We start from the raw sequence: 23487 nt of genomic DNA on the forward strand, positions 1-23487 counted from the left end.
ATTAATTGGGCGATTCTATGAATAATTAAATAAATAACATGCTTTTGTTTAATAAATAATTGATTATATATAGTAAACAACTCATTATTTTTTAAGAAAAATACTAATTGTTTAAACAACGAGCGAGTCATTTAAACAATCACAAGTTGATTACACTAAACAACTACATGTTAATTAAACAAAATGTGGTTGTTTACTTTAACTTATTTAAATCTTCATTACGTTACTAAATTGATGTTCAATTAGTGATAAATTAATGCAAAATTTGGTTGATGTTAATTATCATTAACTCAATAAAGGTAATGTTGTTGTTCCCTACTAAAGGTATATATCCTCTTTATCCTCCTTCTTCCCGGTGTGTGGGGAGGTATTTTTCTCCAAAAGCTCAGAAGAAAACTCCAAAAATTTCAAATGGCACTAGATAGAATGTGTCTGCACATACAAAATAATGTATGATTCTAGTATATACTATTGGAAAATATAATAGATTATCCATCCAAAATCATCCCCAAACCAATTTATAATGTTGTCATTACACACAGACAAAGTATTTTGTGTATACAACCAGAAGATATTCTGCAGGTTATTTGTGTAAACAACCACAAGAAGTTTGAACAACATTGTGATTGTTTATATATAGATGAAGGCTATATGTGCATGTTCTCTGTGTAAACAACTATATTGCTATTAAAACAACTACAAGATTGTTTAAACAACCTAATATTGTTTAAACAACAACTAAGTTGTTTATACATGCATGTGCAGGTTCTTTGTGTAAACAACTTTGTAGTTGTTTAAATACCTTAGTTTAAGCTACCACAGTCGAAAAACATACTGATGAAGAATCATTAAAACAATTTTTTTCTACTTATCTTAAATCACTAGAATGGACATATGACTCGGCTCCCCTCCAGTGGCAATCTTCTCCAGCTCCCGCAGTTCTATCTTAATTTTTTTTACACGTGTCCACTTATCAATACAACAGACCAGATTTATTCCACTAATCGGTCTACGTTAACCATAGTTAAGGAATAGTTTCTGCAATCATCCACCAAACCTTAAAAGCCATGTACCATTTTCGGTTGCCTAATTCCAAAGTCTGTTGGAATACCGCCATAATTTCTCTTATTGTTTGTTAGTAATTGATCTAACCTTGTAAATATAATTGTAAAAAAAGAAGTCCAACACCAGTCTAATTAGTGATTTCAGCCGAAGAAGGGGAAGAAAAAGTTAAGAGTCCTTGACACCATCAATGGCAATCCAAAAAAAAAAAAAAAAAGCTTTGGTCAATCCATCACTTGAATTTGTTCCAAGTCAAAAGACTAAGAAATTGTCGTCTTGAATTTGTTAACAATCGTAATGCTCCTATAGTATGAATTAGGCATAGTTAAGGGTAGGTTGCCTATGGAGAACCCGACAGAAAAATAGTATATGGAAGTTGGTTCTTTGTGCATCCATTAGTTCTTTCTGCGTGAGATTTGAAAGAAAAGGGAATAAAATATCATCAAACAGCGAAACGAGAGAGAAGGGATATGTAATTGACCATGGTTAAGGTGTTCAGAAGGTAAATAAATCTGGCCCTTGTATTGATAAGTGGACACGTGTAAAAAAAATTAAGATAGAATTTGGAGAAGATTGCCACTGGACGGGAGCCGAGTTCATGGACATAATATCTTTTCTAAAGTAATATCCACACTAGATTGACAAAAAAATTCAAGAACCAATCAATAAAGATAAATCTACATTAAATATTTTAAAAATTTCTCTAGTAATTCAAATGCAAAGAAAAAGGTAAATTTGAATTTTATCTTGGAATTGAGATTGAGGAAGAAGAAGAAAAAGAAAAAGAATGGTGCGTGCTGCAAAGAGGAGGAAGAAGAAAAAGCGTAAAGGGTTTTGTTTTTTTCACGTAAAAAATGCTTTTATATTGGAGTCTTTATGTAAATTAGACAACTTAGGGGTATATAAAAACTTAGCTTTTAAATGAGCTTATCCTCATTAATATAAGATAAGAGTCCCTTTTATTCAAATTTTAGAACTTAAGTCCTTATTCCTTAAATAATAACTCAAAGGTCTCTTTTAATTTCATCCCCCAAGTCAGGTTAGTTAGCAAATTGCTAAAAATAATAGTTTCGGGGGCAAATTGGCAAAAGTGGTACACATTCGGGTGCAAACTGCATTTCCGCCCCTTTCTTTCTATCCAGAGACCTTTTTCTAGAGCCCCTGCTGCAATCCAACTGATTTCTCCTTGGTAGTATTGGTGCCTATATTAGTGATAACTGTGGTGCTACTTACGCCCCCCATTTTGTTTCGACATTTCGATTCGAATAATAAAGGTAATTTTTCAGAATTTCAGTTGGTGTTTTCATAGATACATGGCATGTCATCAAGTGTCACATTATCAAATTCAATCTCTATGGAGGACTCTCTTTCACTTAGGGAGTAATATACGGGTCCTTCAATCGCATGGGAGCAGTTTCCATTTACGAAAGTTACATCCCATTTGTTCATTATCCACATCTCTTGTTAATAGGGTAAATTTTGGAAAAGCTTTTTCAATTGCTCCTTATCTTAAATGGTTGTCAACTCTAATGGTTGTTTTTATAATGTTGGGTCAGGGTTACTGCAGGGCCATTTCTGCAAATAATATTGAAACAGAACGCAGAGATGTGCTTTTTCATAGGTCAGCCACTATTGATCCTAGCAGACTCATGCTCGTTGATGGAACCTCAATAATATACCGAGCTTATTACAGACTCCTTGGTATGTACCACTTTTTCTCTATTTTATAGCTAATGTTTACTTGGGGTGTGTTTGGTATGAAGGAAAATGTTTTCTTGAAAAATAAGTGATTTTCTTACTTATTATCACGTGTTTGGTATGTAAGGTAAAAATTATTGTCGCAAAAGCATTTGTATAGGAGTTGGAGGTCTGGGTAGAGGTGTGTGGGGGTAGTGGGGATGGGCACTATGAGGGTGGAGTGTGTTGGAGGGTGGAAAGGAGATAATCAATGTGTAGTGCCACATGTGGAACTTGTTTTCCCTATTTTTATTAGGGAAGTCATATTCTTCATTTTTAAGGAACTCCTTTTGCTAGAGAAAACATTTTCCAAAAAATTTGACCAACCAAACATGAGAAAATTAGAAAACATTTAATGTTTTCCTCCATACTAAACACGCTCTTGAAGTTGTGACTTTTTCTACTCTAATACTTTATGTACTATATCATGTTTGTTGAATTCATCCTTTGTTGTGGATGTTTGTGCTGTATTAGACATCAATTACATATTCAATAACATTTGCTTTAGCTTTGCATTCCTTATCTTTTTTTTTTTTTTTGATTAAGCACCGGGTGTCCGAGTCTCTTTGAGCCCCGACTAATCCCGGGGTGCACAGGCCCTCGGCAAGGAGTTTCCCGCAAGTGCACCACGGGTAATTCGGGGTTTCCCCGGTCAGATGGCCCTCGAAATTGTTTGCACCCAGCGGGTTTCGAACTTGAGGCCTTGAAAGGGAGCACCCCAAGGCTCAAGTCAATTGCCACCAGGCCAACCCCTGAGGGTTGCATTCCTTATCTTAATGACCTTAATTTTCCCTTAGTGAAGAAATTGTTATACATTGGAATAGTTTTGGTATATTGATGTTGGTGTGAGGTCTCACAGAAGCCATTCAAAAGCCACTTTCACGAAGCTTGAATGGTGGTTAGTTTAATTACAGATTCTGTTCGATTGCTTCTGCAATATGAGAATACAGAAAACTAAGGCAGTGAAGGGGGGAGGGGTGCACTGAAGTGAAGAACAGAACCGACAGAAATTAGTGACAAGTCAATAAATAGAAAGAGAAGAACATTCTGGAAAAAAAGATCATTGAAGTTGCTCAATGAGTTTATATGATCACTTGGAGAATCACATTTTTATTTAGGCATTGTATGTGCGTAACTTCCCCATCACGTTGATGAAACTCTTACCTTGTGTAAAAGGAAAAGGTCTTTGGTTGGAAAGATCAAGTATCAGTAAGTTCCTTTAGGAGCGAATAATGCACTGATTATGCAGTTAATCATAGATGTCTGAACTCTTCACAGAACAGAAGTACTATGGAATGAAGTGATCAATAGAAGAAAATCCTGCAATATATTCTAAAACATAAGAAACAAGACATCCGAAATTGCTGAATCCTCAATTAAAGGGATTTGCAGGCTAGAAACATACTCTCTGAAGTTCCATTGATAGTGAAAAGTAGTAGGAATTGGGGCTAAATAATGGGGACAAGAGAGGATTTGTGAAGGGCCTTATACAAAACTGGTATGCTGATATCATATGTTTGCAAGAATCTAAACTGGAAGGGGAGGTTAAAGAGATTATCAAAGATCTTTGGGGAGATAGATGGGTAAAATTTGCCTGTTTACAGGCTAGTGGCACTAGAGGGGGAATTTTGATGTTATGGACAGTAGAGTGTGGAAAGGGGAGACTTTGGAGATTGGTGCATATACTTTATCTTGCTAGTTTGTGGCACTTGTTCAAGATTTTGAGTGTCATAGAACTGGAGTATATGCCCCAAACAGCAGAGCAGAAAGGGAACATGTGTGGGATGAAATTGGGGCAGCATGGGTCTAATAGAGGGGCCTTGGGCTGTCTGTGGTGATTTTAATGTTACAATATTTCCTTCTGAAAAAATGAATTGCAGAAGAACCCCTGCCATAAAGGAGAGGAATTCAAGATGTTTTGAAAATATAGAGAATAGTATGCAGAAGATCAAATTGAATTGTCTTTTGCTATTATGTTTTTGGTGTAAATAGATATTTTCAGATGATACTGCTACCATAATTGATTTGCTAGATTCAATATGAGGTAGATCAGTTTAGCTTCTGAAGTACAATTGTAAATATGGCTTTAGTACAACCCATGTACCGTGTTGCCCACTTATACAAATATATATATACACAATGGTTACCAGTTTCCAAAAAAAAAATAAAAAAAAAAAATAAATAAATAAAAGGAGAAGAACCCCTGCCATAGAAGAATTCTCAGATTTTAAAGAAGATATGGAATTGTTAGATCCGAAGGAGGGTGTTACGCATGGTACAAGGTTGACAATTGTAGAATAGCATCCAGAATTGATAATGTGTTAATTTCTAAAGAATGGGATGACAAGTTCAGAAATATCAAGCAGTCATTGTTGCAAAGACTGGAATCTAATCACTTTCCAGTCTCACTTCAGTGTGGTGTGTGGGAATACAACAAGTCTTGCTTCAAATTAGAAACTGGTGGTTGAACATTGAAGGGTTTGTGGATAGAATCAGGGATTGGTGGAATTCTTTTGTCTTCACAAGCAAACCTGATTACATTATGGCTTGCAAGTTCAAAGCTTTAAAAGACAAGCTGAAAGAATGTAGTAGAACCAGCCAAGGAAACTTGGGATTTCAAAAAACACAGATGTTGAGTCAACTAGCAACTCTAGATGCTATCTTGGAGAATAGAGTGTTGACAGAAGATGAATCAATAGTGAAAGCATCACTATTGATGGATTATGAGGAGCATTTAAAAAATGAGGAAATAGCTTGGAGGCAAAGATCAAGGGCTCTCTGGCTTAAAGAAGGCGATAGAAACACTAGCTTCTTTCATAAGGTGGCCAATGCACATAAGAGAAGCAACAACATTGATCAATTGGTGATTCAAGAAGAAACTGTGGAGTATCCAACAAGAAGTAAGGGGGAAATTATTGATTTCTATGAGAGATTGTATACTGAATCAATTGGTTGGAGACCTTCATGCAATCTTATCAACTGTCCAGTGATTAATGAGGAAGAAAAAGCTGCTTTACAGGGAGAATTTGATGAACAAGGGGTGTTTTCATGTCTGAAGATGTGTGCCATGGACAAAGCTCTTGGCCCTGATGGGTGCACAATGGGGTTTTTAATCTAATGTTGGGAAATTCTGAAGCTAGATGTCATGGCCACTTTTAACAACTTTCACTCTCAGGGAGTTTTTGAGAAAAGCTACAATGCAACTTACATAGCCCTAATCCCAAAGAAAACAGGTACCAAGGAGTTGAGAGATTTCAGACCCATCAGCCTTATAGGCAGTGTCTATAAGCTAATTTCTAAGGTGTTAACAGAAAGATTGAAAAAAGTTATAGGCAAGCTGGTGGATGTTCAACAGATGACATTCATTAAAGATAGAGAAATAATGGATGCAATTCTAATTGCCGATGAAGCAGTGGACTAAAGAATCAAACAACGCAAGCTAGGAATCTTATGCAAATTGGACATTGAAAAGGCATATGATCATGTCAACTGGGAATTTTTGCTGAAGGTGCTTTCATGTATGGGTTTTTGAGAAAAATGGATCAAGTGGGTTAGATTCTGCATTTCAACTGGCAGATTCTCAGTTCTTATCAATGGCTCTCATGAAGGTTTTTTCCCGGCACATAGAGGGTTGAGACAGGGGGATCCTTTGTCTCCTTTTTTGTTTATACTGGTCATGGAGGGCTTGAATAACATGATCAAAGTGGCAAGAACAAATGATTGGATCAAAGGTTTTGAGGTTGCCACAAGTGCAAATGTAAATGCCAACATGGAAATCACTCATCTACAGCATGCAGATGACACCCTAATCTTTTGTGATGCTGATGAAGAGCAACTGAAGATTTTGAGAGTAATTCTGGTACGGTTTGAAGGGATTTCTGGGTTACACATTAATTGGAGAAAGAGTCATATATATCCAATCAATGGTGTGAATAATATGGAGGAATTGACCAGGATTCTAGGTGGAGAAGTAGGGGAAATGCCAACTACTTACTTAGGTATGCCTTTAGGAGCCAAATCAAAGTCCTTGAATATTTGGAACTATACAACAACATACCCAGTGAAATCCCACAATGTGGGGTCTGGGGAGGGTAAAGTGTACGCAGACCTTACCCCTATCTGGAACTATGTGATTGAAAAATGTGAGAAGAAGCTATCCAGGTGGAAGTCACAATATATATCTCTAGGGGGCAGAGTCACACTTATAAATTCGGTTCTGGATGTTGTCCCTACCTATATGATGTCTGTTTTTCCCATTCCTAAGAGTGATTAAAAGACTAGACAGATCAGGAGGGACTTTCTCTGGAAGGGTGATCAAGATAAAAAAGTTTTCCATTTAGTCAAGTGGGATAATGTTCTATTGGGGAAGAAGCAGAGAGGACTAGGTGTCAGGAATTTAAAGCTGCAGAGCAAAGCTCTAAGACTTAAATGGTTATGGAGGTACTCACATACACCTCAACCATACTGGGGAAGAATGATCAAAGCAAAATATGGGGAAGAAAAATAGTGGATGACTAAAGAGGTGCACACTCCTTATGGTGTCAGTATGTGGAGATCCATCAGAGCTCTTTGGCCTTTCTTGTGGAACCATTCCACCATTAAGGTGAGTAATGGTCACAAGACTTCTTTTTGGGAGGACAAATGGTTGGGAAACACCAGTCTAAAGGAATTATTTCCTGTCATTCATGGGCTGGTAGTAAACCAACACAAGAAAGTAGCTGAGATATGGGACAATCATGGATGGAACCTTCAGTTCAGGAGAAACTTCAATGACTGGGAAATCAACCCATTGACAGAGTTCTTTAGGCTACTAGAAGAGTTTAAAGGCACACAAGAAGGAGCAGATAAATTGTGGTGGAAAGAAGACAGCAAAGGCATTTACAAAGTGAGCATAGCATAGAAGTTTCTGAACCAGAGTAACCAGCAGGTGCAACTTTGGCCTTGGAAGCACATTTGGAAAGTGAAGGTACCATTCAAAATTACATGTTTCACATGGCTGTTGGCAAGGGAAGCAGTACTGACTCAAGAAAACCTAAAGAAGAGAAAACTCTCTCTTTGTTCCAGATGTTACTTGTGTGGTGAAGAGGGTGAGACAGTTAGTCATCTATTTTTACATTGTAGGATCACAATGCAGCTTTGGAGGATCTTTATGAATCTTAGGGGCATTGTCTGGGTAATGCCAAATAGGATTACTAATCTACTCCATAGTTGGGAGGAGCCCCAGACAGAGATAGATGGAGGATTGTCCCAGCTTGCATTTGGTGGACAATATGGAAAGAGAGAAATTCACGGTGCTTTGAAGACAGTAGTAGTGATGTACAAAAGATCAAGCTGAATTGCATCAAACTTTTTTTCTTTTTGGTGCAAACAGATTTACCTAGAGGAGACCGAATCCATAATTGAAATCCTAGGCCCTTGTTAGATTTTCAGATTTTTGGATCAATTTTCTCACTTTTGCTGTAAATATGGTTTCAGTGCAACCTATGCACTGACTAAGTCAATACATACTAATGTTACATTTAAAAAAAAGAAAAAAAAAAGAAAAGAAAAGTAGTAGGAATTTATCTTCAGCTAACAACTACCCATTTTAAAGTTGCTTAATCAATAGTAGAGCAATATTTACCTCCTCGAGCTCCCACCACTGCCAAACAGTGTTGTCAAAGGCGCGCTCCCTGAAGCGAGGCTCAAAACTTGTCGAGCGCTTCGCCTCGCTTTATGTGCGCTTCAGTGTCATCATCAAGGCTCTAAATACTCTCCATAGGAGCCTCTACCTTCACATTAGTTATTATTTTGTGAAAATAGTCTTTGTTAACCATTTTTAAAAAAAAAAAAAGTCTTTATTACGTTTTGGTTGCTGTAACTTGCTGAGAAATACATTTTTTTTTTGATAACTGTATATTTGGAGAGGGAAACAAAGAGAAAGGAAGGAACAAGAGGTAGAAGAAAAACATGAAGAAAGAAGTGAATGAACATTTTCTTTCCTATCTTTGGCCTAAGAGGAAATGAAGAGATAAATAGAAAGAAAAGCATTGACCTATTTCCTTTAGTCACTAAGTAGGTGGGTTAATCAACATGGAACATGACACTTTTTGTATCAAACTGAAAAGGAAAAGATTTTTTTATATAAAAATCTTTCCTTTCCCTAGTTTTCTATTTGCTTGCCTGCTGATGAGGTAGGATCCATTGGATAAAGGAACAATAAAAACCTTTAGTTATATATGATGGATTTATGGGATCAAAGGCCCAAACAAAGAAAAGAAAAAGGGTTAGCAAGAAGCCTTTTTCTATTTTGGGTGGATAAGCCAAACAAGATTTCTTAGTATGGTACTGTCATTTTGAGTTATCAACCACTTTCATTTTTATGTGCCTGTATTCAGAATTTGTTTCCTTATTTGCCTTTTTATTTTGTACTGATGGCTCTACTTGAGGTTTGGGTTTATTTGTGCTTGGTACTTGGTAGAACACAACAGAGAGCTCACAGGCATATTATGAAGTTTGTTTATCTTGTGGTGATGGTGTATTGGTTAAATCTTAATATCAATTATTTCATATGTTGATATCAAACGCGGTACTAGACATTGAAATCCAACATTGGTGTAAACTGTAAAGCAATGCTCTAAGGCCAGAGTCTCTAAAAATAGGTTGACGGAAAGTTATATTCTCAAATAGAAGTTGTAGCATGAAGTATGTTGTCATCATTAATAGACCTATGAAGTGTTAAATCATCTTTTCCCTCTTCATCCTGTTCTAGCCTTCATTTCTCATTTTTTATATTGTGAACCTATTTCCTTATTAGTTTGTGCCATAAAGGATGACTCCTTTCTATATTTGGAAACAATTTACCTTTATGCAATGATTTATAGCCACACAAAATATATGTGACTCATTTAACACCACCAACAACAACAACAACAACAACAACACACGTTTAAAAATCTTCTCTTCTTTCTTAAACTCCGTGCCCAGTCAAAATGGTTCACATAAACGGATGGAGTATTTTTTTTTCTATTGGTAGGTGACTTCAATAATGTGATCCAAATTCTATTAGTTGATGAGGCTTTCTACAAAAATGTTTAAAATCATTTCCGGCATAATTTTCATGAGATGAGGTGTTTGCATCTTGTGGAATGTACTTACTCACAATCCAACTATTTAATATGTTTATTTTGTTTTAAGCCATACCTGATTTGCGAGATGGCATAAGTCAAAGGTGTTTTTGTGCTTGACTGCGAGACTGACTTGAATGCCAGATACTTTCTTCTACTTGGCTTATGTTAGTAGATTTTCTTCCAATAATTTATCCTTTGCTAAAACATCAATGAGTATCTTTGTTAGCGTAAACGTAAAAGAAAGAACACAAGATTTAACGTGGTTCGGATCAAAATGATCCTACGTCCACCAGAGAATATATGCCTTTATATTATTAACAAAGGAAGGAGAGAGATCCCAATTACACCTAAGAGAATTGCTCTCTCAACTCTCTACTCACTACAAAGGATTTATGACTTTTGGGATGCTAAACAAGGAAGAATTGCCTCTCATTTTATAGGCATGAAAGGACTTGGGCTCCAAGTGTGCTACATGAGCTCTTCAATTCTCCTCCACATCTTAGCATTCTTTGGCTCCAAGAAATGCATCCTTTGGCCCTAAGTATCATTCGGCTTCAAGTAATTGAGCATCCTTTGGCTCCAAGTAATAGAAAATCATCTAACATATGAGTTTTTCTATCCCGTAACAAAAACCAACTCTTTCAATCTCCACCTTGGTTTGCTTTCCGAGCATGCGTATGAACAACTATGGCCAAAACTTCTAAGCTTACTGGGTAACCTCGTTCTAAGAAACAAGAAGAATCAAACCATTATTGAGCATACCATCTCCACCTAACAACTGTTCTCTCGGAGTTGCATCAGTTGATGCGTATTCCAGCTAAGTCCTTGCAATGTGCAAACTTAGCGAGCGGGACTATCTTGGTCAACATGTACGCGGCGTTATCGTCGTGATAACCTTCCACGACCTCGATAGTTCCCTCTTCAACAACATCTCGAATAAAATGAAATTTGACATTAATGTGTTTAGTGCGCTCGTGAAATCTCTCCGATTTTTAATCGGATGAATAGCACTACGACTATCACGTATAAGGGTTGATTCCTGCTGAACCAAACTCAATTCCGCCATCAAAGCTTTCAACCACATAGCTTCTTTCACCGCCTCGCCTTTGTTACGTATTCTGATCGTCGTAGACAAAGCGATAATGTTGCAAAGTCGATTTTCGACTAACGGCTGCTTTATGCCAACAAGAGTAAAGATGTATCCGATTGTGGATCTCCTCCGTCAAGATCCTCAGAAATACCTCCACCACCTTTTTGAAAGGTCGGACCAACATCGGCTCTGAGATATCTCAATACTGTCGATGCCTTCCCAATGCCTCTTTCCCGGGTTGGACATGTATGCATACCACATGACACGGATTGAGTAATATCCGGACGTGTGCATACCATAGCAACATAATGCTACCAAGCTAGCAGTAGCGTAAAGAACTTTGACATATGCTCCACCTCATCTTGACCGAGGCATTCGTAACTCTAAAAGTTTAAAATGAGAGCTAACAAATGTACTTACGGGCTTGCACGTATGCATATTGAATCTCTCGAGAACCACTTTCAATGTACCTCTTTTGAGAAAGATGTACAACATCGTCTTCTGCTTCGAAATCTCTATACCAAGAATTTTCTTTCAGCTCCCAAATCCTTCATGTCAAATTCCTTACTTAACAGTTTTTTTAAAGCATTTATCTCTGTAATATTGTTAGCAACAACAAGCATACCATCAAGATACAACAATAAATAAATCATTGAGTTACCAGACATCTTGTGATACACAAAGCTATCAAATGCACTCTCGGGAGAATTCATGTGTAGTCATGAATGAATCAAACCTTTTGTACCAATGCAGGGATTGCTTCAAACCATACAAAGACCTTCAACAGCATACATGATCTTCTTTTCCTCGGCTAGGAAACCTTCGGGCTCATAGATTGTCTCTTCTAGATCACCCGTAAGACAAGAAGTTTTTGACATCAAGTTATTTGAAGCTCCAAGTCAAATTGTGCAACCAATGCTAGTAGCACGCGAATTGAGCTATGCTTCACGATCGGAGAAAATCTCATTGTAGTCAATTTCCTTTTGGTAAAAACCCTTTGCAACCAATCTCGCTCGAACTCTATCATCTTCCACACGGAATTCCTTTCTTTCTTTACGTAGACCCATTTGCATCAAACCGTCCTCTTCCCTTTTTGCCTTTTCACAAGACCCATGTCTAATTAACGTAGAAGAGACTCCGTCTCTTGATCCATGGCTAATCGCCATTGTCTGATCTTTGCAAGAAGTTGCTTCAACATACGAGAGTGCTCCGGATCCTTAATCTCTTCTTCTACTACGAATGCATATCGTAATAAGGTTTGCTTGATCTATAAGCGTTACGGTCTTCGTATACACTCTTTTCCCTTCCCTTCGCAATTGTGTACGGTTCATCGACAACAAGTTCTTGAGATCTACATCTTTTGACTCATCTTTAACTCCGAGTCTCTCGATCCTTTTCCTTGGTAAGCTCCGTTGGAAGCTCCACCTTGTTGTTCTCGTTTCCTAAAAACTCCCAAGAAACTTTACCTAGGATCGAAAGAGGATTAAATCAAAGGTGACATCTCTACTAACTATCAATTTGAGTAAAGACAAACACCAAAGTTTGTACCCTTTTACTCTACCCACGTACCCTACGAATATGGCCTTTAGCCCTCGTTCAAGCTTTCCTTCATTAACATGATAATAAGCTGGACACACAAATACTCGTAAATATTAATAGTTAGAGGGTTCACCGACCATACCTCATTCGCAGTCTTAAAGTAAATTGCGTCTTTGGAGATCGATTGACAATATGAGCAGCAGTGTGAACTTCCAGCCCAAAATACTTTGGACATTTTGGCTTGTAGGAACATCAATGACGAGCCTTTTTTTTTGTTGAAATTGGTAACTGAACAAAGGCATACAATGAGCCTTTTCAAGAAGGGTTTTGTTCATCCTCTCGGTAACTCCATTCTGCTGTGGGGTGTGCCTGACAGTCCTATGTCTTGAGATTCCATGAACCTTGCAGAAATCATTAAACTCTTCACTGCAAAACTCCAAGCCATTGTCTGTGCGAAGATATTTGATTTTTCGCTCCATTTGATTCTCAACCAAAATCTTCCACTCTTTAAATGCTTCAAAAGCATCACTTTTTGCCTTCAAAAAAAGTACCCAAACCTTTAGTGAGAAATCATCAATAAAAGTGAGAAGATACCTCTTTCGCCCCCGATGGAAGTTTAGAGGGACCCATAAATCTGAATGGATGTAGTCTAGCACCCCTCTCTCTCTTGTGCTTGTCGGTCTTGGTGAACGACCTTCTTCTCGCACTAGAATGCGGTGTTCACAAAATTCAAGTGTCTTTGATCTTCTCACCTTTGAAAAGGTTACGGTTGCTCAACATCTCCGATCCGCGTGAGCTCGGATGACCCAATCTCGTGTGCCATAATCTTGCCTTGTCATCATTAGATAAGCTGCTTTGTAGATGCATTTGCGAGCCAACAACGATGCTTCACCTTGCCAATGTGTAAAGGCCATCCTCCGACTTGCCTCTCAAAGATGACTAAAGAACCTTTAGTCACCTTCATAGTTCCTCCTTTGCTCAGCGTACCTATAGCCTTGTTCATCCAGAGTACCCAGGGAGATCAAATTCTTCTTCAGATCAGGAACATGACGGACTTGTGTAATTGTCCTTACGGCTCCACCATGGCAGCGAACCCGAACTGAGCCAATGCCAACTATTGCACATTACTACGGTTCCTCCACTTTTCTCATAGCTGCTAAACCAGTCTCTTTGGAACGTCATATGCAGAGTACAAGCAGAGTCTAACACCCATTTGTTTCCATAACTTTCATTATTACACGATGTTGTAAGTACATAATCATTATCAGAATCACGTACCTTTTCAACTGTGGATGCACTCGCCTTTTCCTTGGACTTTGACGTTGGGCAATCTCGTTCAAATTGCCCCTTCTTGCCGCAGCCCCAATGCACCGCATTCTTCTTGTTCACATGAGACTTTGATCTCGTGCTTTGATTTACTCTTCCACTGTTGGCTAGTCCCGGCCTCTACAAAGAAACTTGCACGATCATCTCTCTCGTCTCCTTCAAAATGCCTCCTCACATCACTAGAGTTAAGTGCTTGCCGCACTTGCTCAAGGTTAATAGGCTCCTTGCTATACATCATTGAATTCTCGATATCACGATATCCTGAAGTCAATGAAAATAGCAAAGCACATACAAGCGTCTCCTCGTCCTTTTTAATTCCTGCAATCTGGATGTCCATGACAAGTTTATTGAACGCGTTTAAATGATCTTGTAAAGAAGTACTTGACCCCATCTTAAATGTGCAAAGACGCCGTTGTAACAACATCCTTGTTGTCACTGATCGGTCCTGGTAAAGCCCTTAACTGCTTGGCCGTCTGTTCGGTACTTGGACCCACTTCACAAAGTACGTTAGGTGCAAGGGAAAGTTGGATTACACTCGATGCATCCCCTTCAATCTTCTCCTTGTCAGAAGTCGATGTACCATCGGGATACTTTCCGTCAATAGCATGGATTGAACCTTCCCTCCATGATAACGCCATCATCTAGATCTTCCGGCCTATTGAAGTTGTTGCGCCCACTGAATCTATCGATTTCAAACTTCATGGAACTCATCTTTGCTTGTTCTTCCTCCTAGGATCTTCAAAGATTCCTAATGCTTTGATACCATTTGTTACCGGAAACGTAAAAGAAATAACACAATATTTAACGTGGTTCGGATCAAAATGATCCTACGTCCACCAGAGAACAGTTGCCTTTATATTATTAATAACAAAGGAAGGGGAGAGATCCCAATTACACCTAAGAGAATTGCTCTCTCAACTCTCTACTCACTACAAAGGATTTATGACTTTTGGGATGCTAAACAAGGAAGAATTGCCTCTCATTTTATAGGCATAAAATGACTTGGGCTCCAAGTGTGTTGCATGAGCTCTTCAATTCTCCTTGACATCTTAGCATTCTTTGGCTCCAAGCAATGCATCCTTTGGCTCCAAGTAATAGAAAATCATCCAACACATGAGTTTTTCTATCACATAACAAAAACCAACTCTTTCATATGCATATATTGCTTTGGCCACATAGTTAAACTTCTTGAATTGGAAAACTGGAAAAAAGAAATTAGAGAACACTTCGACAAGGGAGGAGTAAAGTTAGTGCATGTCAGGGTTTTGTAGCATAGCATGCTTCTACTTATGTTGTGTTGCAAATTCCGGATCAGGAACAATCCTTTCTTATTCTAAGAAGCCAGTCTAAACATCCGTACTTAGTGCATGTCAGGGTTTTGTGTTATTTGACTTGGTAACTTGAGAGTCAAGCTGGATTTTTTATCATGAGCCTATTTGACATGGACATGTATTACTCCTCTTCAAGTTTGGTGAAATCTACATTTAGTGATAACTTTTCTTTATGTTTTGAACAGCTAAACTGCACCATGGTCATCTTTCACACGCTGATGGCAATGGAGATTGGGTCCTGACTATATTTACAGCATTGTCACTTGTAAGTCTTTGCCTCTTTAGCTTCCTGATGTTGCTTGTGATTTTTTTAACATGGGAAAAGTTAGGGAATTTCGTATCTACATTGCGGGACTACCCTGTAAACCCTAGACATCTTTGTAAATAGAGAGGTTTTCTGTCTTACCGAACTCCATGCTTGTTGAATACGAGGGTGAACTTTCAACAAACAATTTAGTAAATCCAGAAATTAAGAATTACTAGATATCTTTAAATTGCTCATTTTGGCTCAAGCAACTTGCTAATTTTAGCTCTTCCCTGGTTGTTTGAACTTGTTTGGATCTACTATAGGATCGATGTTGTCGTCTCCTTTTGTTTATGGTTCGTATATTGATCTAACAAATATGCTTTTCTTGCAGATTATTGACGTTCTGGAATTTTTTCCTGCACATATAGCGGTAAACCTTTTCTTCTCTTTAATGTCAAAATACTCCAGTATTAGCCAATAGGATTACTTCTTTAATTTTATATTCCTGTGACAAATTGCATTCGCTCAAGAAATTTGAGTCAGATCTGCAAACAAATACTGGAAAATTGGGTTATTTAATTACTGCAAGAAGGGTTAGGTTGTCAGGGTACTGCTCTAGTAGTCTATACTATACTGTTTGTGCTGTTGCTGCCGCTTTAATGCCTTCTAAAGGCGACTCAGATTTGATTGTATTATTATCAACTTGCAGTAAATAGCTTTTGTGCATTTTGGGTTTTAGTTTTAAAGAATTGCACGAACATTTATTTCTTCCCCGAAGGTGTTCAAACTAGATCATGATGGACTAGTGTTTATCTTAGAATATCTTAAAATACACACTACCAACAAAGTCAAAGTATGAGCAATGGTTCTGTGTACTTTTAAGGATTCATATGATGTCCTTTTTTCTTTTTGGATTTTGGCAAATTTTTCAAAGAAACTTTAGAAGCTTGGATGACTTTATGAGGTAATTAGGCCCCTATGTTGCTTTGATTTTTTGGATTATGGATGCCCATCGAGTGTATTTGCTACCAAATTGATGTTTAAACTTTTAGTTGGAGAATCTTATGAATGGAAGAGAAAGGAACTACGAGTGGAGTAATCTTGACAGCACAAAAATCTTAGAAAGCGGAAGGTTGTCTGTGTCGGTTGGTGTTACATGTGTAAGGAGACAGGCGAGGATGTGGATCATCTCCAATTTGGCCATGTTTATGAATGAAAATATATTTGCGTGATCAAAAGAAAGGAAAAACTTTTACTTTTCCCTGGGGCAAACAATTATATGTTTCAGACTTGCAGTATTTAATAGATTACTTACACAAATCAGAGAATAAATAATGTGTGAGAAATTATGAGAGAAAACTATTATTGAATTATGTAACTACAGTATTACACTGAGCCCTATTTATAGACACTACAATCCAATCCTTTTCCATGTAGGATACTATATACAAATCCTATTCCTATTCCTATTCCTATTCTAACTCTCCCCCTCAAGCTGGTGCATACAAGTCGTATGTACCGAGCTTGTTACAGATGTATCTAATACGAGGACTAGTGGGGGACTTGGTAAAAATATCTGCAAGCTGATCACGACTTCACAAATTTTGTAACAATATCTCCGGAGAGTATCAAAGTGACATTCAATCTCAATGTGCTTAATTCTCTCATGAAATAATTTGATGTGATATGAAGGGCCGCTTTGTTATCACACACAAGTTTCATCTGACTGAGTTCTCCAAATTTTAGTTCTGTGAGCAACTGTTTAATCCACACTAGCTCACAAGTTGCTACAAACATTGCTCGGTATTCTGATTTTGCACTAGATCGTGCAACTACACTTTGTTTCTTAACCAAATTACCTAACACAACATATGAATGTAGAATGTCTATCGGAAGGTAATCTTTCCCAATCAGCATTTGTATATGCAACGACCTGCTCATGGCCTCGATCCTCGAAGAGTGGTCTTTTGCCTAGAGCTATCTTTATATATCGCATAATGCGGACAACTGGATCCCAATGGCTATCACATGGAGAATCCATAAATTGACTTACAACACTTACAAGAAAAGAAATGTCAGGTCTAGTCACTGTGATATAATTCAACTTACCAACCAGCTGCCTATATCTTCCAGGATCACTAAGTGGCTCCCCCTGCCCTGCCAGGAGTTTAACATTCGGATCCATAGGAGTGTCAATGGGTCTACATCCCATCATTCATGTCTCTTTAAGAATGTCCAAGGCATGCGTTGCGAAATAACAAGACCTAAGCTAGATTGAGCAACCTCAATACCTAGAAAATGCTTTAGTCTGCTGAGATCTTTAGTCTGGAAATGCTGAAAGAGATGTTGCTTTAAATTAATAATACCATCTTGATCATTGCCGGTAATAACGATATCATCAACATAAACCACCAGATAAATACACCGATTTGGAGTAGAATGTCGATAATATACGAGTCATGCCGAACTCCTGAATTACTGTGCTGAAATTCCCAAACCAGGCTCAAAGAGACTGTTACCATAAAGTGACCGGCGCAATCGACACACCAAGTTAGACTCCCCTCGAGCAACAAAATTAGGTGGTTGCTCCATATAAACTTCCTCCTCAAGGTCACCATGGAGAAAAGCTTTCTTAATGTCCATTTGATAAAGAGGCTAATGGCAGACAACATCGATGGGGAGAAAAAGATGGACAGATGCTATTTTAGCCATGGGAGAGGAAGTATCACAGTAATCAAGCCCAAATATCTAAGTAAATCAACTTGGCCGTTCGGACCAACTTTGACTACATAAACCCAACGACAACCAACAGTAGATTTACCTGAAGGAAGAGGAACAAGATCCCAAGTACCACTCGCATGTAAAACAGACATCTCGTTAATCATAGCCTGTCGCCATCCTGGATGAGAAAATGCTTCACCTATGGACTTAGGGATGGAGACAGAGGACAAAGACGATACAAAAACATAATGGTGTGATGACATACTATGATAATTTAAAAGGGTATAATGGGGGTTAGTATTACGAGTGGACCGTATACCTTTTCGAAGTGCAATCAGTTAATTAGGAGGAGACAAGTCCGCAGTAGGGGCAGGGTCTGGTGTAAGACTTGAATCATCTGGGCCTGATGCTGGACGTGGACGACGAAGATAAGTCAGGAGTGGTGACACTGTGGGTAGAGATGTAGAGGTAACTATAGATTCTTCAAAAATCAGCATGTGTAAGACTGGTGAAGTAACAACAGATTCCTCAAAAGTCGGTATAGGTAAGACCTCTTGAAAAAGATTACGCGGAATCAAACACAAAGAAGGGTAAAAAGAAAAAACAATACAAAAGCAACACAGAAGCAAATTTGTCAAAATGATCAGAAGAAGATGTAAAGGTCGAGACTCAAAGAATGTGACATCAGCTGGCATAAGGTATTGACGAAGATCAGGTGAGTAGCAACGATACACTTTTGAACCCAAGAATAACCAAGAAAGACACATTTGAGAGCACGAGGGGCTAATTTATCTTTCCCAGGGGTTAAGTTATAAGTAAAACATGTGCTCCCAAAGACACGAGGGGGAAGAGAGTATAGAAGTGACTTAGGAAAGACAACTGAATAAGGAATTTGATTCTGAGTGGAAGATGAGGGCATTCGATTAATTAGATAGCAAGATGTGAGAACTGCATCGCTAACTTGTATGTGGTGTCTGTTGAGTTATAATGCCACGTGGATTAGCTAATATGTGGTGGCTGCCGGATCAACCAGTGGATTAACGTCAAAATAGGGCATAGAGTGAAATGACAAAAATGCCCTCCGGTAAATGTAGCCAGGATGTCGATCCTACCCAAAAACGCATTTGAGAATGAGACTGAATGAGAAGAGTGTGAACAGTTTCAATGAGGTGCCTATTCTTCCTATCTGCTACCCTATTCTGCTGAGGAGTGTATGGACAATACGTCTGAAGAATAATTCCTTGGTGAGTCATAAATTGCTGAAACTGGGAGGACAAATATTCTTAGGCATTATCACTAAGAAAACGTACGAATAGAGACACCAAATTGATTTTGTATTTCAGCACAAAAACTCTAGATTATAGAAAACAACTCAGAACGATCTTTCATTAAGAAAATCCAACGTCTTGAATAATCATCAATGAGACTAACAAAATAACGAAATCCTAAGGTTGAACTAACTCTACTAGGACCCTAAATATCAGAATGGACTAAGGAAAAAATAGACTCTCCACGAGGAAAAAATAGACTCTCCACGACTCTCAACACTACGTGGAAAGGTAGTGCGAGTGTGTTTCCCAAGTTGACATGACTCACAATCTAATTTGGACGGACTAGACAAACTAGGCACCATCTTTTGTAGCTTGAACAAATTCGGATGTCCTAATCATTTGTGAATTAAGTCTGGAGGATCTCTAACTAAACCTGCTATGGAGGAATTAGGAGAGGTAAGGTAGTAGAGGCCTTGTGATTTGGTTGTTCTGTATTGCGGTCCTGCATAACAAAAGAATCGTCAGGAAATATTATGGCACAATTTAGGGCACGAGTCAAATGACTGACTGATGCAAGATTAAAAGGACAACTAGAGACATAAAGAACTGAATTTAGAGTGACAGAGGATATGAGATTAGCTTGTCCAACTTTTTTTGCTTTTGTTTGGATCTCATTGGGTAAAGTAATATCGGGAAGAGACGATGAATAATCAATATTCGACAAAAGTGATTTATCACCAGAAATATGATCAGGAGCGCCGGAGTCTACAACCCACGATCCAAGGGTATTAGACTCTGCGGCTGAGGCTACTTGTAGAGGTGTCTGCTTGCTTACTTGCTCGATACTGAAGAAACTCGATATATTTCTCTTGCCTAATAAACTCGTTGATTACCCGTAGTGTTAGCCTGAGCAATATGAGCATTCTTTGGTGGTTGACCATGCAAAAAATAACCTACTTCACGAGTGTGTCCAAGCCTATTACACTAACTACACTTAGGTCGAGAACTGCATACTTCACGAGTGTGTCCAAATCTATTATAATAACTACACTTAGGTCGAGATCTTCCAAATTGACCTCCTCCTCGTTGATTCTTTAAAGACTATGATGTTCGGTTTCTAGATCTCCTTATTAAGGGTTCTACCCATCCCACCTACAACCTTTTCCAATCGCTTCCGACACTACAGTAGATTTTCCGGCAACTTCAGCTTCTGATTCTAGGTCCTTGGGTGAGCCTGGTTGTCGCGACCTAACCCCTACCATTCTCGATCAGTTTTTTGTGCGAACCAGTCAGTTTTCAGGCCACTGTCATTCAAACTCCAGGCCATTTTTCAAGTCAGATTTCGTTACGTCTCTCGATTTTGATATGTTTAACTCCAAAAACACGGGAATTGAAAATTCAAGCCCTGTGGCAGTTGGAAACTGGTTGAAATCTGGTCGGAACACCTCGCATGCGCTGGCGCGTGTCACAGACTCGCTCGCCGGAACCCTAGATGTAGCCGCGCGTGAGGTACCTGTTTCCGGTGATGCTGACTGGGCTTTGGTCGCCGGAAGTTGCTGGACCTTGTGGTGGTGTTGACCAATGAAAACAGAGATAGCTGCGAGCAGTCACCGGAAATTGCACAGTAACATCCTTTTTTTTCATCTTTTCTTTCTGCCGGATATCACTTGCAACACAGTGATTATTTTCCCGACTCTGATACCATGTGAGAAATTATAGGAGAAAAATATTATTGAATTATGTATCTACATTATTACAATGAGCCCTATTTATAGACACTACATTCCTATCCTTTTCCCTGTAGGATACTGTGTACGAATCCTTTTCCTATTCCTATTCCAACATAATGAATTCCAGATATTTGCATAATTGTAATATAAAACCAGAATATAAATGGATGGAATGTCCATTTTTCTCCTAGTCTCCTTATAGAATATCTTGAAGTTGACCTTAATCCTGGTTTTATGGACGATTAATAGTTTCGGTCACTGGATGAGAGTCTCTTCATAAGATCTGCTTCATTTGACTTCTTTTGTGCAATTTCTTTCTTTTGTGCACTTATTGTGACAAATACTGTCTCATTTTCTAACTTAAGTTTCACTCTTTGCAGGTTGTTTTTGATCATGATGGTAAGAGTTGTTATTGTACCATTTCTCTCTCTTTGACCACTCTCAATTTTTGTCTGTCATTACGCCTTTAGCTTTTATGACCACACTCTTTGTTTTCGAACAAATGTCCAGCACTTACAACCTTTTGTTAGAGTTTCTCTAATTGCATTGCCATCGTTTCATGCATGTGACTTCTTGATTAGACGGAGCATATGTAATTTTGATATATGTTTTTCCTTGCCTTATCTCATTTTTATTATGACAGTTCTTTCTTGTTACTTCACTTCTTAAAGAATGTGGTATATTTAGAATCGTTGTAATTTTTATTTATCAAAAGCAGTATGTTATTCAGAATGTGCTTCACTTCTTAAAGAATGTGGTATATTTAGAATCATTGTAATTTTTATTTATCAAAAGCAGTATGTTATTCAGAATGTGCGACTAAGTTGGCATTTGACCATGAATTTGGCGATATTTTAAAAAGTAGTATTTGAAATTAAATTGGAAAAGTGTATTCGGAAATGAAGTTGTGTGTTGGACATTCATTTCACGTGAAAAAAAGTTGAAGCTTTTGAGGGAAAAGTTCTTACTTTAAAAAGTGGTTAGAACTAGTTTGGTTTTCGAGTTCGAAAAAAGCCTGAAAACAAAGATTCTATTTTCAATAGTTTCAAAGGCTTGAAGGAGCGTAGCCTTATTCAAAAGGAATTGATAGGATTTTCTCTCTCCGATTATCTCCTACAATAAGATAAGAGGTAAGAAGCAAGGAAAACTGTTTATGAATAGCCCTTTTCAGTTCCAATGCGCGGAATAAAAAAAAGACTATCTTTCTTTCGGGGTCATAGATCAGAGAATTCCCTCTTTCAAGCTTCCTTACAGGCAGAAGAGTTAGCAAAGGTACAGACAACCCACTTTTTGCCTTGCTGCTCTTGCTTCTCTGGCTACTGCTCTGGCTAAGGCTTTCTTTCCGCTTTGACTTGCCTTCCTTATCTTTCAATCTGGACTTGCATGTGTTCCGCATATGACTATTTCGAGTGATTGCTGCTATCTGGCTTGAGTTAGACAAGCAGAGAAGGATTCAAATTGACTACAATGTATAACCAAATAGCTTTTCGAGAAAAAAAGTTGAAAAAGGAAAAAGTTATATGTCCAAACTGGCCCCTAATTCGCGTCAAATTTTCAGTCTTGTCATTCCTTATATTAGGATGAAATGTGATTTTCCCTTTTTTACTTGTTATTTTTTTTTTTCGATATTGAGCTCATGTTGAATGAGAATGCAAAGCTCTTCTGGCTGCTGTTGGGAATTATTGCCTCATTTCCTTTATTTTTGTTTACTTAAAATTTTCTTGACAAGGTTCATATGAATTGTTGGGATAAGTTAAGACATTTTTATTGTCATCACGTATTGATTGCTTAGCTTAATATAGGAGAATAGAATATTTATTCCATTGTATTTATTGTAATGAATTGTCATTCCTTAATCAGTCACATTACTCAATGTATATGTTGAGAATATAATTAAATATTAAAAAGTGTGCTCTCTCTAACAGCTTAAGCTTTTAGATGAGATGGTCACACACTTCAACATGGTATCAGAGCAGGCCAAAGGTCCTGGGATCGAATCTCACCGCCACCCATTATCAAAAAGAATTTCCACGTGCTTGGTCCATGAAAAAAAAAAAAATCAGGCCTGCACGTGAGGGGGCGTGTTGAGAATATAATTAAATATTAAAAAGTATGCTCTCTCTAACAGCTTAAGCTTTTAGATGAGATGGTCACACACTTTAACAGTATAAATATCCCTTCTCATGGGATGTAGAAACATACATAAATTCTTCCCAAAATCTTCGTTGTATAAGTCATTGCTGCCTATTGAGGCGAGTTTTTCTCCTCGCAACACTAGGGTTCTTTTTCTAAAAAAGGGGGTAGAGTTTTCTCCCTCACTTGAA

At 38.0% G+C, this 23487-nt stretch overlaps 1 protein-coding gene across 6 annotated transcripts in view; it reads left to right on the plus strand.

Moving 5' to 3' along the window:
- Positions 1-2193: 2193 nt before the first annotated feature.
- The window catches only part of LOC132045623 (uncharacterized), a 43667-nt gene continuing 22373 nt past the window's right edge, over positions 2194-23487 (plus strand). For 2 of the 6 annotated variants that reach the window (XR_009412485.1, XR_009412486.1), the window contains exons 1-5: positions 2194-2534; positions 2619-2763; positions 15380-15459; positions 15833-15871; positions 21544-21562. Coding sequence is in view for 4 of the 6 variants with exons in the window: in XM_059436206.1 (XP_059292189.1) it covers positions 2376-2534; positions 2619-2763; positions 15380-15459; positions 15833-15871; positions 21544-21562 (442 nt within the window). In the remaining 2 variants the exon portion in view is untranslated. The remainder of the gene's footprint in view (positions 2535-2618; positions 2764-15379; positions 15460-15832; positions 15872-21543; positions 21563-23487) is intronic. The other 4 variants (XM_059436206.1, XM_059436210.1, XM_059436209.1 and 1 more) reach the window with 4 other exon arrangements.

This window comes from Lycium ferocissimum, unplaced genomic scaffold (assembly GCF_029784015.1).
Source record: "Lycium ferocissimum isolate CSIRO_LF1 unplaced genomic scaffold, AGI_CSIRO_Lferr_CH_V1 ctg7308, whole genome shotgun sequence".
In the NCBI taxonomy this organism is placed as follows: Eukaryota; Viridiplantae; Streptophyta; class Magnoliopsida; order Solanales; family Solanaceae; genus Lycium; species Lycium ferocissimum.